The sequence below is a fragment of the Apteryx mantelli genome, chromosome 12 (assembly GCF_036417845.1).
Source record: "Apteryx mantelli isolate bAptMan1 chromosome 12, bAptMan1.hap1, whole genome shotgun sequence".
In the NCBI taxonomy this organism is placed as follows: domain Eukaryota; kingdom Metazoa; phylum Chordata; class Aves; order Apterygiformes; family Apterygidae; genus Apteryx; species Apteryx mantelli.
This window is the reverse complement of record NC_089989.1, coordinates 10,623,560-10,645,286: the sequence shown is the minus strand read 5'-3', so window position 1 is coordinate 10,645,286 and position 21,727 is coordinate 10,623,560. Positions and strand designations below refer to the sequence as shown.

At 35.8% G+C, this 21,727-nt stretch overlaps 1 protein-coding gene across 1 annotated transcript; it reads left to right on the top strand.

Annotated features, from left to right (window-relative positions):
• The first annotated feature begins 639 nt into the window (after positions 1–639).
• Positions 640–18,559, top strand: NOL8 (nucleolar protein 8). Its single transcript, XM_067303176.1, has 16 exons — positions 640–900; positions 1,065–1,127; positions 2,203–2,281; positions 2,606–2,753; positions 3,687–3,755; positions 4,068–5,984; positions 6,266–6,382; positions 7,949–8,065; positions 8,385–8,469; positions 9,369–9,507; positions 10,926–11,009; positions 11,811–12,094; positions 13,784–13,910; positions 14,346–14,416; positions 15,413–15,495; positions 15,828–18,559. Exons 1-16 carry the CDS (start codon positions 762–764, stop codon positions 15,879–15,881), a joined length of 3,576 nt encoding a protein of 1,191 aa, XP_067159277.1. The 5' UTR covers positions 640–761; the 3' UTR covers positions 15,882–18,559.
• Positions 18,560–21,727: the final 3,168 nt, after the last annotated feature.

Sequence of the window (21,727 nt, the reverse complement as noted above, 5' to 3'; positions counted from 1 at the left end):
TAAAATGTTGCTAAAGGTAAAACGCTTAAGGACTCACAAACTTTCAGTTGCTTAATTCTCAAAGTCCATCAGTCCAGGTGGTGAAAGGTACCTCTGTCACACAATGCGCAAGTCGGCCTTCTCAAAACTCTGAGCCGTATGACTCTGCCCAGAAGTGCTTGAGCTAAGGAGATGGAAGTTGCAGGTGGCAGACTGACTTCCTTTGACCAATGCTTAGGGAAGCCTAGTTGGTTTGGATTAAGTAAAGTCTTAGAAGAATAAAATTTCCATGCATGGAACTTAGTTGAAGCTTTATACCTGGTATTTCTGTTCTTCTGTATTTAGTTTTCTGATGTAAAATGTACCACTTGTTCATTGCACCCAAAGTAAAATTAATACCGAAGCCCAATATTATTGGGTAGAAATAGCATTCCTGTAACCTTCTGGCCATTAAGATACTGGAATGAAGTGGAGCCATTTACATGTTCTGCCAGGCACCCAGCCATATGTTTTAAGCTAAATATATGTTAATCCCTGGTTACTCATAGCAATGCTGTATTTACTAATACTAGTACTGTAGCAGAGCATGTTATGTAGTGCAAAGCAAAGGAGCACCCTTCTCAGTAGATTCTTTATGGAGGATATTTTTATGGAATGATTTGTCCCATAATTTGATACTATGATTGTACTAACCACTGCAATGTAAGTAATAGTGAACCATTATTATCTTTTTACAGAAAAACAGAGCACTCATTGCAGATGTAACAGCTTGACATTTTGATATGGAGAAGAAACAAGTTTCAAGATGTTTATATGTTGGAGGACTTGGCCATACAGTTTCTAAGGCTGAACTGCAAGAAAGATTCAGCAAATTTGGACGTGTTTTAGATGCAGAAATTATTACCAGGAAAGATGAACAGGGTAACAGTTTTGCATCATCTCTTAAAAGTGAATTGTTTTTCAATTTGTTGGATGAAGTGGAATTTTTGCTTCAGAGGCACTTTATTTTCAGGAGTTAACTCATGTTTCAGTTTTAAAGGATGCATTGAAATTATACAGAAACTAACAATATTTTTCTTGAGCAGGGAACCCTATGAAAACTTTTGCTTACATCAGTGTCAGCATTTCTGAAACAGATCTTAGAAAATGTAAGTACATTTTTATAAGTTCTTTAGTAACTTATGTTTCTGAACCAAGTTACATCACTGATAATGTATCTTATGTTGTCAGGTCAGGATATGGTCAAGGTAGAAGTTAGCATTTTCATTCTGCAATAATATTCATTTCATCTGCTTTAGTTGCAATTTTTATGGAAACTTTCTTACAGATATTTTCAGTAAGTAGACTTAAGTAAATTAAAATGCTGCTTTGTGGCTGAAGCAGGTGGTTTATCAAACAGTTTATTGGAGGAGGTGGAGCTGGCTTGCCCCTTTTATGAAAAGGAGTAGGCCTTGTGCTTCAAATACTTTAACCAGGTCTATAAAACATTTAAAAACCATTAAAAAACATATCAAGTCACTTCTAATATTTTATATGAAAGGAAACCCAGAAGGAGGGTTTACATAAAGTGTGCTTATGTTAAAGAAATTTTACAAATTCAAATATAGTTGGATTACAAAACTACTTGCAGGGTTACAAAACTGTGTGTGTAATCTGCAGCAGCAAAAAAGTCAGGCAAAGATACCTATGCCCAAAGACAGGGATTGGTAGTATATCCTTGTATCTACAAATAAGAAAGCCATTAGGAATAAGAAGGCCATTTGAGACCAACTAAAAGCTAACCCCAAACCATGATATTCACCTTCCTTAAGTTCCTAGTATAACAAATTTCCTTCTGGTTCTCAGCTCTCCTTAAATACTCCTTTTTTTTTCTTTCTTTTTTTTTTAACTGTACAAGAAGTTAAGTAGAGAAGAGACTATCTGATAGTCTTGTAGAAACATCAGAGCACATATATCTGAATTTTCAGATCGCTATTTGAACTAAACCATACATACTTGAATTATGCTTTTGAAGTCAGGTTTTTTATTTTGGATGTTAAGCTTCTTGTTTAAGGTTAAGCTATTTGCCATTTTATATGTAGACTTTAATCAAGTGAGTAATCAGGTGTGAGATCATACTAAAGGAATTCCAAGCTATCATAAAAAGTGTAATTCAGTCCAACATGAGTGTGGGTTTTTTTTTTAATGTAGAAAATACTCATTTTCAGTCTCCTTGTTTTACAGGCGTGTCAATTTTAAATAAAACAAAATGGAAGGGGGGGACACTACAAATTGAGTTGGCCAAAGAAAGCTTTTTACACAGGTAAAATCAAGAAACAAATATATATTGTTGCTAATAGTTAACTCTTTTTTTCTGTTTATATTGTTATGGCTTCACTTTCTTCATATGCTATACACTTATTTTTTCTATTTTTTAATGATACTGGTGCACCACTGATGCATATTAGATACTGCATCAGGTTTTCCATCATTGTTTTGCTAAGAAATTAGTGTAATTGTGATTGTAATTGATCTGCTACCCTTAAGTTAAAAGTGAACACTTACTGTTCTGTGGGAGAGGGTCACTGCCGGTCATGGTTTAGCACACAGGTGAATCTGTTTACATATGATGTGCTTTTTGGTACAGACTTGCCATGGAGAGAGAGGAAGCAAAGCTGCAGAAGGAAAAGCCACAGAGAGATGACAGAAGAAATCTATTAGAATCGTTGGAAAAGGCTGGAGTTGTAGATTTTCACATGAAAGCAGTACCAGGTACAGAGGTGCCGGGTCATAAGGTATGGCGAGGTAGCTGTACAGAGAATTAAAACAAAACAAAAGCAGAATTGGGCACAAGCTTATTGCATCTGAATTGGTGTCAGATCTTTACACTTGATGTGAAGAAACTTGCATACAGCGTAATAGTCTGACTTGTGAAAAGTAGTCTAAGGGAATACCTTAAGTGTGGACATGTAGAAGGCTCCTTTTTTGTCATTCTTTGTAATGATGGAAATAATTTTGATTGTACACTCTTCTGTGTTGTGTTTAATGTTTTGTTATCTTCTTATGTTGAGAGTATCTTCATGTTGCTCAAAAGCATGGGAGGAGAATATATGTCTTATTTTTATAAAACATATGCATTTTTGACTGCTGGGTCGTCAGGGTCTGTTCTCTGTGCTTTAATACATTCGTCTGGTCAGTCCAGATGTACTTGCAGAAGTAAGACTTTGAATAAAACTATCATTCAATGTGTAAGTTTAGGCAAGGAAAAAGATATTTATTACAACATTTACAAAATTATTTCCTGAGCACAAAACATTTTTGGAGGGTGATAGATGATTTGGGCTTTGGTGGGGAGGAGGAAAGGGCAAAAGAATGGTGATACCATGTGTGCGGTTACTGCTATTAATTCATAATCCAGAAGCTTTTTATTAAAAATGGTACTTGCAGAGTGAAGAAATTCTGTTCTTTATTTTCATTAATTGCAGGTTGTAGAATGAGATTTAGATTTTTTGAGAAGGAAGCTGGCTAAGTCATACAGTACAAAAACATATCACTTATTAAACAAAAAAATGAATTAGTCGCAGACAGTTCTTTATTATAGTGTTCCTACTATCAAAGAATATATGCTTCGTTTTATTCCAGGGTTACTTTTTTGCTTATTGTGATTTATTTTTCCCTATGTTTCCCCCTTTTTCTTTTTAACTCTAATTGATTTTATTTTCTTGTAGAATTGGGTTGTTGGTAAATTTGGCAGAGTCTTACCTGTCCTTCATCTTAAGAGTCAACAGAAAAATAAAATATCCTTTTCTTATTCATAGGACATAAATGCAATTCCCTTCTTTCTCTCTTCATCTGGGGAAAAATACATTTGCTTAACAGTTTTCATATTATTAACTATTATGTCATGTTTAATTTACTGAGTCCCTTAAGTAAATCTTGCAATAAATTCATGTGATTTGAATAGTTTTTCAGGTTGCATGTCACTAGTTGAAAGATTTATGGTCATAATGTTAAAGAAGACCCTTTCACTTAAATTTTAGCCTATCCGTAAAGTTTGGAAGTCTGCTTGCTGAAAGAATCATGTTTTTTATTCCTTAACTGAGAACAACATTGTGAAATATGACCCATCAAAATACTGCCATAACCTTAGAAAGCTGGAGCAAGACTTGACACATGTAGTTCCTGTATCCAAACTCACTTGGCATTTGGAAGGGCGAGATGACAGCATAAGCAAGAAGCGACAAGGGCAGTTCCCGGTAACAAAGAAGCCGCCTAAAAAACAGAGACAACTGGGCGGTGAGGAACTGAATGGAACAATAGTTCTACCCTCCGGGTGCCAGTCACAGTCAAAAAACATAAGCTCGTCACAACTAATTCAAAGATCAAAATCCAAATCCATTGAGATGTCTAAATTATTTCCATCAATCCATAAAACATCAGGCAGAGATTTACTCTCAGATAAAAGCAATGTTTCTAGAGCTATATCTCAGAAGAATATAATGAGTGTTTCTGACAGTAACTCTGATTCTGAAGAGGAAATCAGAGCAATGATAAAGAAAGAGATGGGAATACAGAAAGCTGAAACAAATGTTGAGACTGAAAGTGACCACTTGGAAATTGTTGGGGATGACTTTGAGCTAAAATACAATACTCACTGGTCTTTAGACAATCCAGATACCATGAAGAAAGTCATCAAAGGAAGTAGTAGAGAGAAAGAGTATATGGAATGTGACAATGGTTATGATTCAGCAGATACAGATGAAATTATTGCTGTGAGTAAAACTCCTGATCTAAGTAGCAGGAAAACTACAATTTTAGAAGACTGTAAACAGGTAAATGTGGAAAGAAGAGCTGATAAAGAAATATTAGCTAATAAAAATTGTGGTTTGGTAAATGACTCCTCACTGAAAACACATAATTTAAAAGAAGAAAACATTAGAAGAGAAGGGAAAAAGAGAAAATCTAAAATTTTTGCCTTGCAGAGTGCCACAGTTAACAGTATAGATAAGACAAGTGATGGTGAAAGCTCTTATTCAGAGTCTGAGGAAGGGGAATCTGATACCAGTTCTGTTTATGAATCCATGATGCAAAACTGTTACCGTCTAGACCTTACATTAGATGACTTAAAAGCATTAGCTACTGAAAACACTGAGGCTTCAGTAGAAGATGCAGATAATACACAGAGTTCTAGTGAGTGCAGTGTTAAAGAAAATGCTAAGGGCAATGTCACATATAATAAAAAACATTCTAAAATTCCCCCTGTACCTAAAAAGAAATGTATCTGTCCTGATGATATAGTTGCTGCCCTTTTAGAGGGGGAGGAGAATGACGATGAAGAAAGCACCAAAGGACAAAATAATTCAGGTTTGAAGTATCAGCCCTTCAGAGGAATGGGGTCCCTTTGTGAAAAAGAGCTAACTAAGGACAGCACTGGTTTGAAGAAGAGGTCTGTAGGAAACTTAGGTTTTGAAGCTTATTTTTCTTGCTGTGGGGAAGAGTCATCTGCATCTAAGAACACTCCATTGCATTCCCTTCAAGTCAGCCCTGAAAAGAAGCAACATGTGGGTTGTGACCAGCTCAAGGAATTGTCAGATGCTGCCATTGTAGCAGATAAGAGTGATCAGCCTATTTGCAGGCCACACTTGCGAGAAAAGAGCAAATGTGTGAATTCTCAACAAGAAGACAGAAAGTCAGAGGGCAGAGATGCCATTCCTAGTGCTGATGAAAGCGAGGATGAGAGCAGTAACATGGACAGTAATGCTCTCACGTCAGAGGAACATATTAAAGGACGGTTGAAGAGTCCAAAATTGCTTTCAAAAAAATTGGAGAGAGATGTAAGCAATGAGAATGGGAAGACAAGTATTCCGGAAAGTAAAGAGCTTTGTTTTCTTGCTACTGCTTCTAAGGAACCTGATAGAAAAAAGAAACAATTGCAGGATAACCAGAGGAGGCTGGCAGCTCTAGAAGAGAGACAAAAAGAGAGAGAATTACAGAAGAAGCTCATTCAGGGAGCTCTCTCAAATCTGGTAATTACACTTTTTTTTCTCTGAATAGTGTACAGTAGATAAAGAAAAACTAGTCATTTGTATTTAAGATTTAAGAATTATATTTTGGAATTTTTGATCACGTTGCCAGTTATCATTTCAGAGTATGTACAAACTGAAACATACTTAATTCCTGGGATGTCTCTAGAGTTGCAACAGGGGTAATAGACTCCTTGAGTGCCATGAAAATGTCTTTTAGTTTCATCTTTGTGACCGTAGCAAGTATTTGGTATGTTTAACTTCCCAGTTTTATTCTTATTTAGGATAGCCAGCCAGCAAGCGTGCATAAACACATTGTCTTCAGTTCAGATGTGGAAAGTGAATCTGAAGTAGATGAGATGGCTGAGAAAGATGCAAGTTTGGGAAATATGCTTGAAAAAGTAAGTGTTATAAGAAAAAGTTCAATATTCTTAGAGGCAGTTCCATGTGGATATGACTGTGCCTTTTATTCTAAAGAATGTTTTTCATAGCAATGTGACAGAAAAAAGTAAATGATAAATGTTTGCCTTTTTTTTCTTTTCTTTTTTTTAGCTAAAAATGTGTTAGCATGACTGTGCAACTAATAAAGCTGGAAAATTTAAAATTTGTAGGAAATTGAGGTCTATATACATGATATTTTAATTTTTAAAAAAGGAAAAAGAATGTTTGCGTTATAGGGCTTACATGTAATTAATTTTGAATTCCACTGCTTCTGATTAAAGGAAGAGGAAGAGATCTGACTTGAGTAGTATAGAAAGACCCAGGAGCTTCAGATAATCCAGACTGTCACTCTGTTAGTATTCTGTGCTCTTTTCAACAGCGTGTAACTGAAAACCATCAACATATGCAGATGCACAAACTAACCTGCTGTTAAATTTTCAGGATAGCTGTGCAGTCCTAAGAGTAGTTGGGTTTGTTACTGGTTTGATAATTTGGTAATATGAGATTTTGCCTGTATGTCCACCAGAATGTTCTTTTGCTGCATCGCGTATTATATCATTTACTGCTTATCTGTGCATTGTGCTCGTGATATGAAAAAAATGTGTTAAATTAAGATTTGCTGTAGATAATCTTTGTTATCTGCTACTAGACAAAGAATATGTATTAAAGCAGTGTCATATCTTTAACATGATGTTAGGGTCCAAAGAAGTTGTGTGGGATTTCCTCTCTAAACCTTACCTAATCAAGACCTAATTTACCAGATTCCTCAGGATTTTTACCACCATACTTGAAGCACGATTAAGTACTTCTTTGCTGAAATAAAGCTTGTTGTATCATCACATCTTTTATTTTCCTTTTTTGTATATTCTATAGCTTTACACTGTTGGTTTTGCTTTTGTCTTTTTCCCTAGAAATTTATTAAGATTAGGGTCATTCTAACCTTTTACATAAAAGTTTTTCTTTCTTTTCTCACTTTTCCTCACATGTAGAATTTTCTCTTATTACATATTTGTTACCTGTATTTGGAGTCCCTGCCCTGTATTTTTCTTTAAAAGAAGCTCTAATTCTGTAAAAATTGTTTTGAAGCCATTGAGTACTTATCTTTTGTTTTGTAATAGTTGCTATTTAACAGCTGCCTTAAATGGGGTCATAGAGTTTATATCATAAATGAATCCCGTTCAGAAAGGGGATACTTAGACTTTGGTATTTTAAAATTGATCTCTCTTGACATATTCAGAAAGCTGGATTTTTATGCCTAACTCTCATGTATTGTAAAACCTGAATTAATCTGTATGGGGATGTTTTGCCTGTGCTAAAACTTAGTAGTGATAATTGTAAAACAAAATTACACAAGGTAGGTATGCAAAGTAAGATATGAAACAGATTAATAGAAGTGAGCTGCTTGTTGTAGAAATGCGCTTTTTCAGATAAATTGGAAAACAGATGAGAAAGTTGATAATGGATTGTTTTCTCAAACTTCTGAAAATGGCTGCTTTTCTGTATCTTCTCTTTGCTTAACAAATAAGGAATCTGCTCCTAAACCTTCTGGAAGGCTGTTTGAAAGCAGTGAGGATGAGCAAGATGATACAGATGATGAGAGATTCAAAATTAAACCCCAGTTTGAAGGCAAAGCGGGTGAAAAAGTGAGTGATTTACAGTTTTCTCCTGAGTCTCCATAATGCCACTTCAGAAGTACATAACATCATGTAGGTTTGCATACTCGTTGGATATGAAAATTTTGACAAACTTAAGTCAAAAGTCCTCATTTAAATAGAAGAAACAGTAGCCATGGAGGAAATACTATGTGGTGGTGGGGGGGGGGTGAAAGGGTTCTCTGATGTTGTCATCTTTAAATACAGAGAAACTTCTGGTGGAGGCAGTGAGAGCTAAAAGTTGTTAGCATGTTGCAATGATTACAGTAATTCTCCAGCAACTTAATAGTATCTATTTAATTTTCTTTAGCTCTTGCATTTGCAATCACGATTTGGCACAGATGAAAGATTTCGTTTGGATGCTCGATTCCTTGAAAGTGACAGCGAAGAAGAAGGTAAGCCTGTTCTTATTTCCTGGTTAATCGTAGTAATAGTGATGTATAATGGAGCCTTAGTTTTGGATGTTTGAAATAGCTCATGAACTCCTTTGCTTCTCTGGTGGTTCAAGGAAAATAATTCGAAGAAAATAACCCAACCCTGTTGTGGCTGTGCATGTTATATAGTGGTAGTTGTGTTTTCTTAAATATGTGTGTTGCAAAAGTAATAGCTGAATGAGACATGACTTGGTTGATAAATCAACATTTTAAATAATTTTTTTTTAATACAGTACGATATTTTTAGGATATTAGAATGTATTTATCCATGTTTTTCGCAGGATAAATGGTGACTTAAAAAAAGTTTTTGACTTTTGTATTCACTTCAACTGTTTGTTTTATAGTTATCTTGGAGTCCACTTATGTTTTGGCAACTATAGGAGGAATGATATCTTAAAGTGGCAAAAGGCAGAAAAGCTGAAAAAGGCAAAAAAGTTTTCAATTTTATTTTTATCTTTCATTTTTGCTACCAAAAATTAAATTGTTAACCTAGCTTTCAGGGCTCAGAATTTATTTCTGAAACTCAAGTTTCTCCTAGTTCTACTACTCCCTTTACTGTTTAATGTGATTTTAAGCATGTTTCCGTACAGCATCCTCAGTGGCAGAGTGGTTGCAGTTATGTGATGTGAGGAGGGAGCAAGTTATTTAATTGGTTTGATTTTCATGTCAAGCAGGTGTTCCTGATATTTCTAATCAAAGATTAGCTGAACTGCAAGGAAGAAGCCTCTAAGCAGCTTTAGAGGAAACCTGTCAAGCTGCATGAGCTCTTTTACTGTTATGGTGATATTATGTATCAAATATTGCATGCTTAATCAGGTCATAGTGGGAAAAAATAGTAATTACTATCTTTTTCTTTGCAGAGACAAAGATACTGGAGACAGAAGAAGAGGAGCTTGCTGCAGAGAAGAAGAAAAATCTGCAAATACTGGGAAACCTCTTGAATATCAACCTAGAACACTCTAAGCCAACTAAAACGGCTGCAAATGCTAAAAAATTCAAGTATGAATCATGCATTGTCAGAAAAGAAGGAATTTTAGAAAGACTTAATTTTTGTCAATGTTATGCAACTGAAATTTCTGTTTAGTCAGTTGACTGAAAAAACGTTTCATTCCGTGTCGTGTGCACCTGAAGTCAGCCTTTAATTCAGTTTACCAACTTCAGTGTCCCAGTAGATTATGCTATTGGTAATTATCATTATTTTAGGGAAAAGGTGATTGAATGGGCACTTAAGCTTCTTGCAGCAGCTTTTTGTATGATTGGATTGTTGAGTATGAGAATTAGCATTTTAGTAAGTCCTTGCCTATATGTTTCTGCTCTCTGCAGAGATGAATTTAGAACAGCTAACCAGAGAGCGTGTAAGTTGACTCGTAGGTCAGTAAGCTCAACTCTAACTTCCGTAGAAGTTAGAAAGGTGGTTGTTTTCTCTGGCTTGCAGATGAAGATGAGTTGGGTATCCTATCTTCCAAGGGATACTTATCAGAAACCATAGTGTAACTTCTGTTCTTTATTAGCATCAAACTTTTTCCATGGTTTTGGGAAATTTCCTCATTATATTAGGAATTTGTTACATATTACTATTCTGCCTGTTTCAGCCTTCATTAGGTGATGAGAGAGGTTTAGAAATGTACTGTTGAAAGTATTCTGACACTTAACTACTTGCTTTAAAAGAACTTGTTCTGTGGACTAAACTGGTGGAAGTTAGTAGTGCTAAATATTGGATTTATATCAATTGACTACTGAAGAGCAGAACTATGTTATGACTTGTACAAATTTTCATGTATTTTCTAAAGACTAAGCAGAGGTGGAAATAGTGTGGTACCCCAGAGGTAATCTTAGGAATTTTTTGTGAGATACAGTGTTCCATAATATCCAAATTAAGGATACAGTATAGATGCAGTTAAAAGTAGTTAATTTATGCATTAAGCATTAACTGGGGGGAGGATGAGAACTAAATGGTTCTCTTTTTGCGTTGTCATAAGCCAGCATGTGCTTTGCCACACTATTGGGGTCAGTCTAAACCTTAGACTGCTGTAGCTGAAAGTCTCAATAACGTTTTAAGTTTTGAAAGATGGGTGGGAGGGTTGGACTAGGTGATCTCCAAAGGTTCCTTTCAACCTCAACTGTTCTGTGACACAGGTGCACATGTAAACTCATTTTTATTACATAACCTATGTAACTTGAGATGCATGTTTTATATTGAATATGATATTTTGACTAAAGAAATTCTGTTTATAACTGTTCTTGATGAAGACTCCGACTAAAAGATACTTTTAAAATACCTATTAGATTTTGGATTTACTTGAGACTTTTTAGTAAAGAAGTAAATGTGAATTTGAATCTGACTATAAATGTTTAGGGTAACTTTGATGTGGGCATTTAGTGTCTCATGCTTTTTTGTTTCCTTTCTATTTCCCTAGAGATATTAATGCCCTTCGCTATGATCCTACAAGACAGGACCATGCAATTTTTGAAAGGAAACCAAATGCTCCAGAAAAAGAGAGGTAGTATTACATCTTAGTAATTATGACTGATGTTTCTTTCCCTAGAAGGCTGCCTTTCAAAAACAGCAGGACTGAGTTTGAAACTATACAACTGCTCTGTTTTTTCCTCAATTATCCCTGTTATTGCTAAAATAGAGATCTAGTAAGAACTGTGATGGCTAAAACCGCCAAATGGTGTTGTCTTCTTTCTAGTCACTCTACTCTGCACACTGTTTTCTGTCCTCCTTTCTCACCCTCAGACTATCACTTTGCTTCAAGTCATGGGCTATGATAGTTGCATGTCTGTGAAAAGAAACCACTAACACTTTGCAAGAAAAGAAACCTGTCTCAAACTTCTTCATATTGAGATTATATACCATCACACATGAAATGAGTGGTGTCTCATCACTGAAGTACAGTCAGGACATTGTTAATCATAAAGTAGAATTGTTGCTGCCCTTTCATAAAGTTAAACCTGAGAGTCTTTCCCCTGCTCACCCTCAAAGGGTGTGTAAGTTGTATGAGGAGAAAAGAAATGGGTCAGAAGCCTAACTGAAAAGGCAGTTATGTTGTCCTTTGAACTTTGGAATATCCTATTCCCTGATCCTGGAATCATTAAGAAAGCAAAAAGCAAACAAACAAAAACACCCAAACAAACAAAAGACTTCAAAGTGAAACTACTCATTAATGTATTCAGATGAGTTTAGAAAGGCATTAATATAAAGGTTGCTTCTTTAATCTGATGGAAGTATTAACATAAAGGGAGCCTTTCTTTCAAAAATATGCGTGCTGTGTCATTAACCTTTAAAAATTTGATTTCAGTAAAGCTAAAAGGAAGAAGAAGAGAGAAGAGAGTGAGAAATTACCTGAAGTGTCTAAAGAAATATATTATGATATTGCTATGGATTTAAAAGAGTTGTTTGGATCTTCAAAGAGTGAAGCAAAAAAAAGTGAAGTAATACCCTGGGACAAAGATGATGCAGAGGAAGCCACTTCACCTGACCATCAGACATTGGGACCTAATGTTGGCAGTAATGTAGCTCAGGAGTCTAGTGGTTTTACATTTTCCTTCTTCGGTGATATGGATGAGTCAACCATAAAAGAAGGTAACAGTAGAACATGCTTAATAGTACAATTTCTAAAGAGAAGTCTGTCGGGCACTGTGAAGTTATATAGTATATTTTAAGTTCAGAACCCAGGGAATTTTTATAGGCTAAACTCAGTAGTTAAGCAAAATCATTATGATCTCCTCTTATACTTGCCAAGGTCTTTGTAGTTTAAATCACAGTTAATTGTGTTTGCATCCCCAGAATTCTGCAAGGGCTAATGGTTTGAGAAGGAACTAATATCTAATTGTTTTTTGAACAGTGATGGGAAAACGTGTTGACGTACGTTAAATTTCTCAGATAAACCAGACAAACCAGGATTCGCAAAAAAACAACCAAGATTTTATAAATAAAATGTATGCTAATTAAGGTAGTACTATGAGCAAAAGAAGATCTTAGAGTGGAGCACAAGATCTTAGAACATTTTAGTATGTACTTAATTTTATGTTTATAACTTCAGAAATTTGAAGTTGCGTGATACATGATTATTGGGTTTAGGTAACAAAAAAAAGTGTCCTGACCTAAAGAAAAACAAAATGTTATGAAACCAAAAAAAAAAAAAACCCCAAATATGAAATCAAATCCCTTAATAAGTAGTAACATTGGAAACGAGAAGAGACTATGTGCGAAGCTGACAAATCTAAAGAGCTCATTTCTGCTGACTTCAGAAAAAAATCAGTGTCTTCTGAATACTGCAATATGGGTTTTGGGATAGCAATATGTAAGAGGTCACTATAATAAAGTGGAAAATATCTAAGTGGAGATGTAGTCCAGAGTTCACCGGTAAGTAAGTTTTTAACCAATAGGTATTTTGGGGGTGTTTTGTTGTTTTTGCAGCACAAGCTATAAGTGTTTTGTGAACAACTTAAACTTCGTCCATTCCCCTGCAAATGCTTGTTTTTTTTTCCCAAAGTAGAATATTCTAATCTTTGTCTTTAAGAAAATATTTATATTTCATACTTTATTTACTATTGGGCTTGGAAACTGCTTTGTATTGCCAGAGAGAGAAAGAGCTGGTTCTTTTCTCCCTGGCCGGACTGACAAGCGCTGCACAGGCACTGTGCTGATCCAGTGAGAGAAAGGGGTACCCTAACTCCCTGACCTCAGTCCTTCTGGCCAAGGAAGGAGTAAGGGCTCAGGTGTATGTTTAAGTTATTGGCTGTTAACTGAGCACCTGGCAACTGGCCATGTATGCTATAGGCTAGCAGCACATACATGAAAATAACACAGCTTAGTTGAACACCCAGAAAGAGTAAGCTAAGGCATTATGAATTTAGTTCACAAAGAAACTCATTATTAAGATCACAATGAAAGAAAGCTTATATTCTATCTTCTGCAAGCTAAAAATATGAAATCCTACTGTTACTCCCAACTCAGTTAACGGTGACTTGTTAGGTTGGTCAGATGACTTGGTCAGAACCCTGGATCCTAACAGTGAGCTTCAAAAGGATTCACTGCACTTTTTCCCCAAGCTGTGATGATGCTAGTTGTGGATTTTAAGGGTGTGTATGTAACATGTGAGAAGGCAAACTAAATTTATATCTCCCCAGATGATCATAGAAGAACATTTGATGGGAGGTTTCTGTCCAGCTTAAATTTGTCCTTTCCAGTTGAAGTACTTCACTCTTAGGTAGCAGTTTTTATTTGCAAGGAGGGGAGTAATCTGTTTTTCTGGTGGTGTTACTGCAGAACCCTACGTACTTGAAACAATAAAACCTGCAAAAGTTGCATGGCAAGAAGATCCACGTTTCCAAGACAGCAGCTCTGAGGATGATGAAGAGCCAGAGGCATCAGAAAATGAAAGAGACAAAGAAATGCAAGTCTATTTGTATTTATTGTCTGCTAGGTTGTAGTAGTTTGAGGCTGTGGGAATTTTTAATGGCAGCATTCAGGTCATGGAAAGCTAACATCATTATTCTACATCTCTGAACAATATAAGTCCTTTTTAGGAAGCCATTCCTTGCTGCACAGAACATACTGTTCAAAAATCTTGCTACCACACTTGATTTGAAGTTGAATATGAAAACTGAGTTTCCAGCTGAATGCATGAAAACTCAACTAGGTAGCAGTTTGGGCCAAAAGTCAAATATACATTATGCTTTCTTTAATTAAAAAATAATAATAATAATAATAGAAGACTACATTTGGTTAATACAGAGTAGTGTTGTTCTTTAATGCATACTATTTCTCTGAAGCATTACAGCTTTGTATGAATAGAAATTGATACTAAAATTTCTTTTTATTTTTCTAGGTTTTTCTCTTTACCACAGACAAAAAGTGCTAGATTTTTCTTTTTCTCCAAAGATGATGAACGCTTAAGAGGTATAACCCTTTTTTTTTTCCATCTCTCTACTGAAATTTAATAAGGATAACAAATTGCCTAGTTATTAATGTTTTCTAGTTGAAGCATAGAAGAGGTCTTTAAAAAAAAAAAAAAAAAAGCCAATTTCCATCATTACCTATGGTATGAATTGTGGTAGCATATCCCAACAGAAGTTATGTACAGTCCCAGTATAATAAATGCAGAGCTGTTATCTTGCCCTCCTGTTTTCAGATTGTTCCTTAATATGTAACTTTCTTAGTTTTTTAAACTTACGGAATCATTTGGCAAGCTATTTAGACAGTTTGGATACTTTCAGGCATATATATGATCTTAATTTTCTCCATGCTTCTGGTCTTATTAAGAGCATTCAGTATGCTCATCAGACCTCATATGCTCATATATTTTTTGACATATAGTTCTTGATCCTAAGTAATTGGGGGGAAAGGGGTGTTCTGTAGATATAATGACTTTCATAGTTTAAAAAATATATGTAGTTGCTTTTGATATGTTATACAATAAATAACAGGATGATCTTAAATAATGCTTGTTTCCTGAGGCAAGTTAGAAATTGTCCAGACAATGTCTATATAAAAGTTACTGTGTAGCTAATACAGTTCTTGTACTGCAATCTTTCAGTCTAAATGTCTGATTTACAGTGCTCACTGAAACCTAGAGCTCTGAATCATGAGCAGGCACACATTTTCTTGGGAGTTTTGTAGGATCATGCTCCTGAGTTCTTAATGAAACAGATGCTGATTCACTACAATTTATATTTCAGTTTATTAAGGAAAACTGGCACTTCTTTTCATTTCCCTTAGTATGCCAGGATGTAATTCTGTTTCTGATTGAGCCATGTTGTAGGGACAAGAGAGGCATATGCAGAAGAGAGAACATGCCTTCTGACTCTTGCTGTCAGTGTTCTACTCATGAGATTTATAAAGGACAACATATTCCCAGGTGTTAAACCATGTTAAATTGTTCTTTGTTTTGTGCAGAGGGCCCTAAATTATTCTGTAGATCAGTAAACCTCAACGAAGAAAAAGATACCTGGGAAAATAGACGTGAATTATTGCTTGAGGTGAGTATTTTAACCTCTGTTACTTGATAACTGTAGCTGAAAAGAAGGCTCAGCATGAGGAGGGAACAGGGCTGCTTATTTACTTCATTTGCATTAAAAATGAATCAAGGAGCTTTAGAAGGGCTTGAAACTTTGTTACTACCAGGGAATTATCCAAATTTTTAATATGGTAGTGTATATAACCTCATGTTTTGATGTCCAGCCAGGTAAGTTGTTGAACCTTTGTAGTGCACAGGAGCAATTACTTTACTGTATGAAAGAAATGTATTTAAAAGACAACACATGGTTTAGAAACTTCTCATAATATTGTTTTGAAATTTAAATATTTTCAGGAATGCCGGAAGAAGCATAAGGATGCAAGAAGGAAAGTGAAAGCAAAACAATAAGTCGTTCTTATGTTCTTTGTCGGGAATGTTTTTTGTTTCTTCTTTCAAGAAATTGCAAAAAAAAAGTCTCTTTCAAAATTCTAGTCTTTCAAAGATCTAGTGGGAACAATATTGGAAAAGACTATTAAACTTTGGTTTTAAAAAGCTACATGTTAATTGATTATGTCAATTTGACAGTTGTAACCAGTTTTCTATTTTTTTTTGTGTACGTATGTGTAAACACATTGTTTAAATGTGACTTGCTCCTTTGCAAACTTGTTGAGGATTTGAGCATGTAATGAAGAATGCACTGGAATATTTTGCTGTGTTCTCAGGCCCTAGTGCTGCATGGGGTTGATAGAGAGCGGGGCAGGTAATTGCACCCATAAGATTATATAATCTGTATTTGGTTGAACATAATAGAGGTCCTGTTCAAGATTCCTTTGCAAATATTCGGAATGCTTTTTTCCCCACGTTAAAAGTTTACCAGAGGCTTATGAAAATATGTAAATAATTAGAAAGGCTTATGAAATAAGTTAGATTTCTGTTTCTTCACAGAACTGATTCTCCACTTTTTTAATACAATATATACATTAATAAATATTAAGAACAAATGTTGCTGGTGTTGTATGCTTGTTGAATAATATTTTTACATATAAGGTCATATTCTTATATCCATGTGCTGCAGAGGGACATGGCAATATCAGAGAAAACAGAGTATTATGAAAGTATTGGCTCTTGGCTATTTATGTGCTGAAACATGATAGAGCTTCTGTGTGATCTTCCTAGAGACAGTTACTTGATGTAAATTCCTTCTCTTCCTGGACTGGCAGAAGGTGAGGAGCAGGATCAGTGGAAGATTATCAGTCCTCTCTAGCATGTTGAACAATAGCAGTGTTAGGATTAAGTAAGATCCCAATCAGTTCATTCTTTGTGGAAGACTACAGGCCAAGAAATACAGCTAGTTCAGGCTGTCAGAAATCAGAAGCCTTGTCAGACATGCCTTCAGATGCCTCAGCAGAACCATAGGTACAGCACTGTGTGCTTATTTTTTTAAGTCAGAACAAAGTAATGTCTCAATTTTTCCTTCTATTACAGCTCTTAGAAATTTCCAGCTGAGGAAATCTAGTATGCATAATGATAGCATTATGAGACAGAACATTTTGCAATGCGTTTCCAGGATGTGTGAAAGTAGTAATTGAGAATCGTAGTTTCCAAATAAGATTTGTGAGAGATGCCATGACTAGCATTTATTTGCAAAATAATTAAACATTCCATTGTATTTTTCTGTGGTTCCTTTAGATCCCATGACATATGTATGCACAAAGAAATTAATATTAAGTCTTGCTGCAAGATAGCCAAACTGTATCTTCTATACTTGGGATTTTTTATAGCACACTTTTCCAAACCATGTCTAGCAAAAAAAGTTGATTTTATTGATTGTTGAAGTTAAGTTCTGGTAGCAGATGAATAAATTCGGCATTATGTTTCTATTAAATTTACTGTCAAGTTAACAGCTGGAAATGTGTTTGTTTTCTGGCACTCTTTGGAAGCCACATCTTTCAGCCTGGGAAACACAGTATCAGTAAACAATGGTACCAGAGACCTGATGGTAACAAAGGAAATCACTTTAAGCAGCATTTTTCAAGCAATTTTCAAGCAATTTTTTGAGCTCGAAAGACCTATTAAAGGGATTCTATCATTGCAATATGTGCTCTGAAATGTCTCTCATTGTCTCTAGTTCATTTTCTCTCCTTCATTTTTATCTCTTGTGTATTGCTGCAGAGCATAATTCCAGAATATTTGTTCATATATGGTACAAGCTGTCATGTGCATTACTGTGTCTTGTGTTCTTGGTTGAAAACATTCTTTCATCCAAAAGTGCTAAGTATTAATAGTAACCTGTCTCATGATTGTGTGTAGAGCCTTGAGTGTACTTGAATAATGAGGACTATCGGATTGGAACCCTTTATAATAAAAGATTGGTGCAATTTCTTGTAGGAACTAAATGTCACAACATTAATCTTCATCTTGTCAGGATCCAGCACTTAAGATGAGATTTTCTGTCATTTGGCTCCTCCTAACCTTAGAAATGCTCAGCCTCTTGTTGGAAGGCTTCACAATAGAAGATAAGGATGATAGCTGGCTATCTCAGGATTTAAAGGGCAAACCAATGAGGAAGGAATGAAGAAAGCTGAAAACTGCCTGGGCTTAGGTTAGAGGACAAGTTCAAAAGGAATATTCCCTGTTTGTCAGAATGCTGGTCAGCAGTCATTTTATCATACAATACATTATCACTTAAATACGGAGTAGATAGAAAAGAAGAATTCAATTTTTTTTTTTCTTCCCTGAAGTCCTGTTCTTTTTCTTCCATATGCATTCTGAAGTTTGTCTGAATCATGGGGGGGGCTTTTGTGATTGGTTTTCTTTCTGTTTTCAGAATTAATTTTACATTATGTCTGTTCTCAACCTCCTTTTTAAAAAAAAAAAAGTCTCTTTGGTTAAGGTTAACGATGTTTCTATCTTGTATATTCTTTACCAACCATAAAAACAGAGTCTGGTCTTATGGCTTTCAACAACATGTCCCTGTAAACATTTTTCTAAATACCTTGGTCTATGATACTGTGTTCTGAACAAAGTACTTTTGTACTACGTTTCTGTGATGCATGATCCTTTCTCTCCCTGAGGCTAGGAAGTCTTCAGAGTTGTAATAAATGCCACATTTTGCAGTACGCTGCCTTACTATATTATTCCTACACCAAGTTACTTTCTCCTGAGTTAAGGATTCCTTTAGAGTTGCAAGTTTTAATGTTCTGCTTTCCTAACTAATCCTAGAGCCTTACAGTTGTTAACTGCTAGATATGGTGCATCTCGGTATGAAGAGACCTAATGACATATTATTTATAGCAGTATATGTTTTAATCAAACAAAGCTTTTCAGGACACTTCGATAGGCATTAAACTAAGAAATATGTGCATTAAAACCCCCAAATCAAAAAAGGAGTAAAGGTGCTAGGCACCTGCTATGAGCCATCCTGACTTCACTGAAGTTCATACAGCTGCAAGTTTCCGCCTGCGTGGATTTTCTTGCAGGATACCTGGAGAAGGTAAAGGAGCAAGAAGTTAAGTTCTCTTTGATCTTTACCTTACTGAGGAACATTTCCATTCTGCTTGTATCAATTTGCCAGGAGAAAATGTATTATGCAGTGGTGTACTTGGAACTAAATCTGCACTTCTGCCTGGATCAGCATTGATGCTTACACAAAATGGTTGACTCGTTTTACTAACAGTCGCTGCTTTCCTGGAATCTGGTTACTCAAATTATTCAGATCCATGGAATATCTTAAGAATAAAGACTGCTATACCATGTCACTTTATATTTAATTAAAATCACTGACTGAAGGAATACCTTACTGCTTTTTTAAAAGGATTTTTACATATATTCACAATGAGGAAGGTAGCACATTTCAGCATCTTAAAACTTAGTGATTTTTTCCATAGCAATTTTTTTTGATTAATCACCTGTCCTATTTGAGGATATTGCAAGTGCGGATGTTTAGTAACTTTGTTCAGTCTTTCCTTTCATCCCCTTTGTCTTCTAATGTCTCTTCCCTTTCCTGCCAATTCCATGGTTTCCCTTGTGGTGTTTAGAAGTCAGATGTTTGGAATATTTTATCTAGTTATGCTACTGGCTTGATACATTGAAAATATGAAACGTTTCACTGGAAACACATGGTCTGTCAACAGTAACAACATGTCAATACTGCATGCCCTAAGTGGAGAGCATATTACTTTGTAATAGCTGTCACATAAATGATATACCAGTTTCTTCCTGACGATGGCATCAGTTGTACAAGTTTGCCATTGCAACTGGGGGTGTTGCAGACAGAAAACATCTGGCAAAGGAGCAACCGGAGTGGTGCACAGTCCCACGAAAGAAGGTTGGTGGGGAAAAAGGAAGGAATAACAAATGTAGCATTATACATGATCCCAGTAGTTCTGTCATTGCCACGCATTCCATCTTTTTAGATAGAGCAGTATGTATTGATCATTTAGTGTCTATTTAGGCCTGTATTGCCTGCTCTGAAGCGTGGAGGTTTCATCACCCGGTGGTTCTGCTGCTTGTGTTTCAGGGTTAGCTGACTCTACAGAGCTGTAGGTAAAATACTTCTTTTAGCAAGCTCTGTACTCGTTAGGTTTGAATGCACACAAAGTAATGCACTAACTTGCTTAGATTTACTATTTTATTTTTCTGAACCTGAGTTAGGAATATGTATTAGCTGTCCAATACTAAGTACATCAGAACCTAAAAGATCCTGCTGCCTTCTTCCCTGCTCTTTGTTCCAGCTGTGAAATTGGTAGGAAGTTCTGCATGCTTTCAGTCCATGTGGTGCAAGGGCGAGGGGACGGAAGGGGATGATAAAATGGGACGGAAAAAGGGGAGTCCAATTGCTTTTTGAAGCAAAAACCAGCTCTGTTATGCAATAGTTTTGTTTTCTCCTCCTCCCCCACCTAATGTCACTCTTCCCTGTGCATGCTCTCTCCTTCTCTTCCCCAGACAGCTTTATGCGTGAAACACCTTTGAAAAATCATTTGAGCAGCTTAACGTTTTAGGAACAACTGTGGAAGCTATCACTAACAATCTCCTTGCTGAAGACAGATGGTGTTTTAATACCGGCATTTCACTACTGCAGGTATATTAACATCCATTTTATATAATCCAAAAATAGCTTGTTTAGTTTGAGTGTCATGTTAGACATTCTCCCTAAAAGTCCTAGGAGCCTGAGGATATGGCTGTGCTATGTTCAGAAAATGTATCATTAATTTGCTTTAATCCAACTGGATTGAGTACAACAGCACTCAAATAGTACCACAAAGTTCGATGTGAGCTAGTGGGCTGAGGAAGTAGCCGGGGCTTCCCAACAGCCTTCTAAAACTTGAAGCAGTGAAAACTGGCTCTATCCTGGAAGTTGCAGACATTTTACTGCAATGTAGCACAGTAACAGATAACTTTCTGTTGGGATTGCAGAGTGAAAATACTGTTCAAATCAATAGGACATAAATTCTTGAGGGCTTGGTCACACTATTGAGTTACTGTCACTTAAATCTTTGTGCATTCGGCACAGTAAGGGAGTGTATGTAGTTTTATTTCCTTGGAAACAGGTAAAATGCATTAGCCTAAAACTCCAGTGAAAACTTGGTTTTGGCCCATGTTTACTGTTGACTAAAAGCCTGCTTGCTTTTCGTTAATACAGAGCAGCTGTTAGGTGGCTTAGGTTACTTAATTAGGTACTTTTAGGTACTTAACTGTAGTGATGCAGTTTTTTGTCCAAGCCCTGGGTGCGTAAATCGCCTTTAAAAAGAGAAAAGTATCCAGCTGCTTATGATGATGTTATTGTATTTAAAGGAATGGGTGTTTGTCTGCAGAGATATGGTAAAGAGCATGTACATATTTGATAGCCTGTGTCTAATGCAAAATAATGGTGTAAATCTTAACCACGGAAGTGGTTTAATAATTCATTTTACATTGCACTGTCACTTTCCACGATTTGGCTGAGAAGTGGTATTTCTGTATAACTTGTTAACTTGTTTTTTTTCTGCTTTTTTTGTTGAAACATTTGAGCAATGCCTTTAAAAAACAACAACAACAACCCTTAACAAACATGAGAAACGGTCCCTATTTCTTCTGATGGTGGCTAACAGTCTGTTCTCTGCAAAATCTGTTGGTACTGCAGCTTGCACTAAAAAAGAAGACTGCAGTTGTCTTTGCGGTGATATGTTTTTTATGTTATGTTTAGGATATTACTGAGCAAAATGAAGAATCATTCTTGTTTGACTGCTTCTGTGTTGATATCTTTGGATTCAATC

What these genes read in the sequence shown, in the direction of transcription:
- NOL8 (XM_067303176.1), top strand. Translation starts at nt 762, where the DNA reads ATGGAGAAGAAACAAGTTTCAAGATGTTTATATGTTGGAGGACTTGGC. An exon ending in TGAAACAGATCTTAGAAAAT is followed by an intron (nt 1,128 to 2,202) that starts GTAAGTACATTT and finishes CTTGTTTTACAG; the next exon opens with GCGTGTCAATTTTAAATAAA. An exon ending in TGAGTCAACCATAAAAGAAG is followed by an intron (nt 12,095 to 13,783) that starts GTAACAGTAGAA and finishes GTGTTACTGCAG; the next exon opens with AACCCTACGTACTTGAAACA.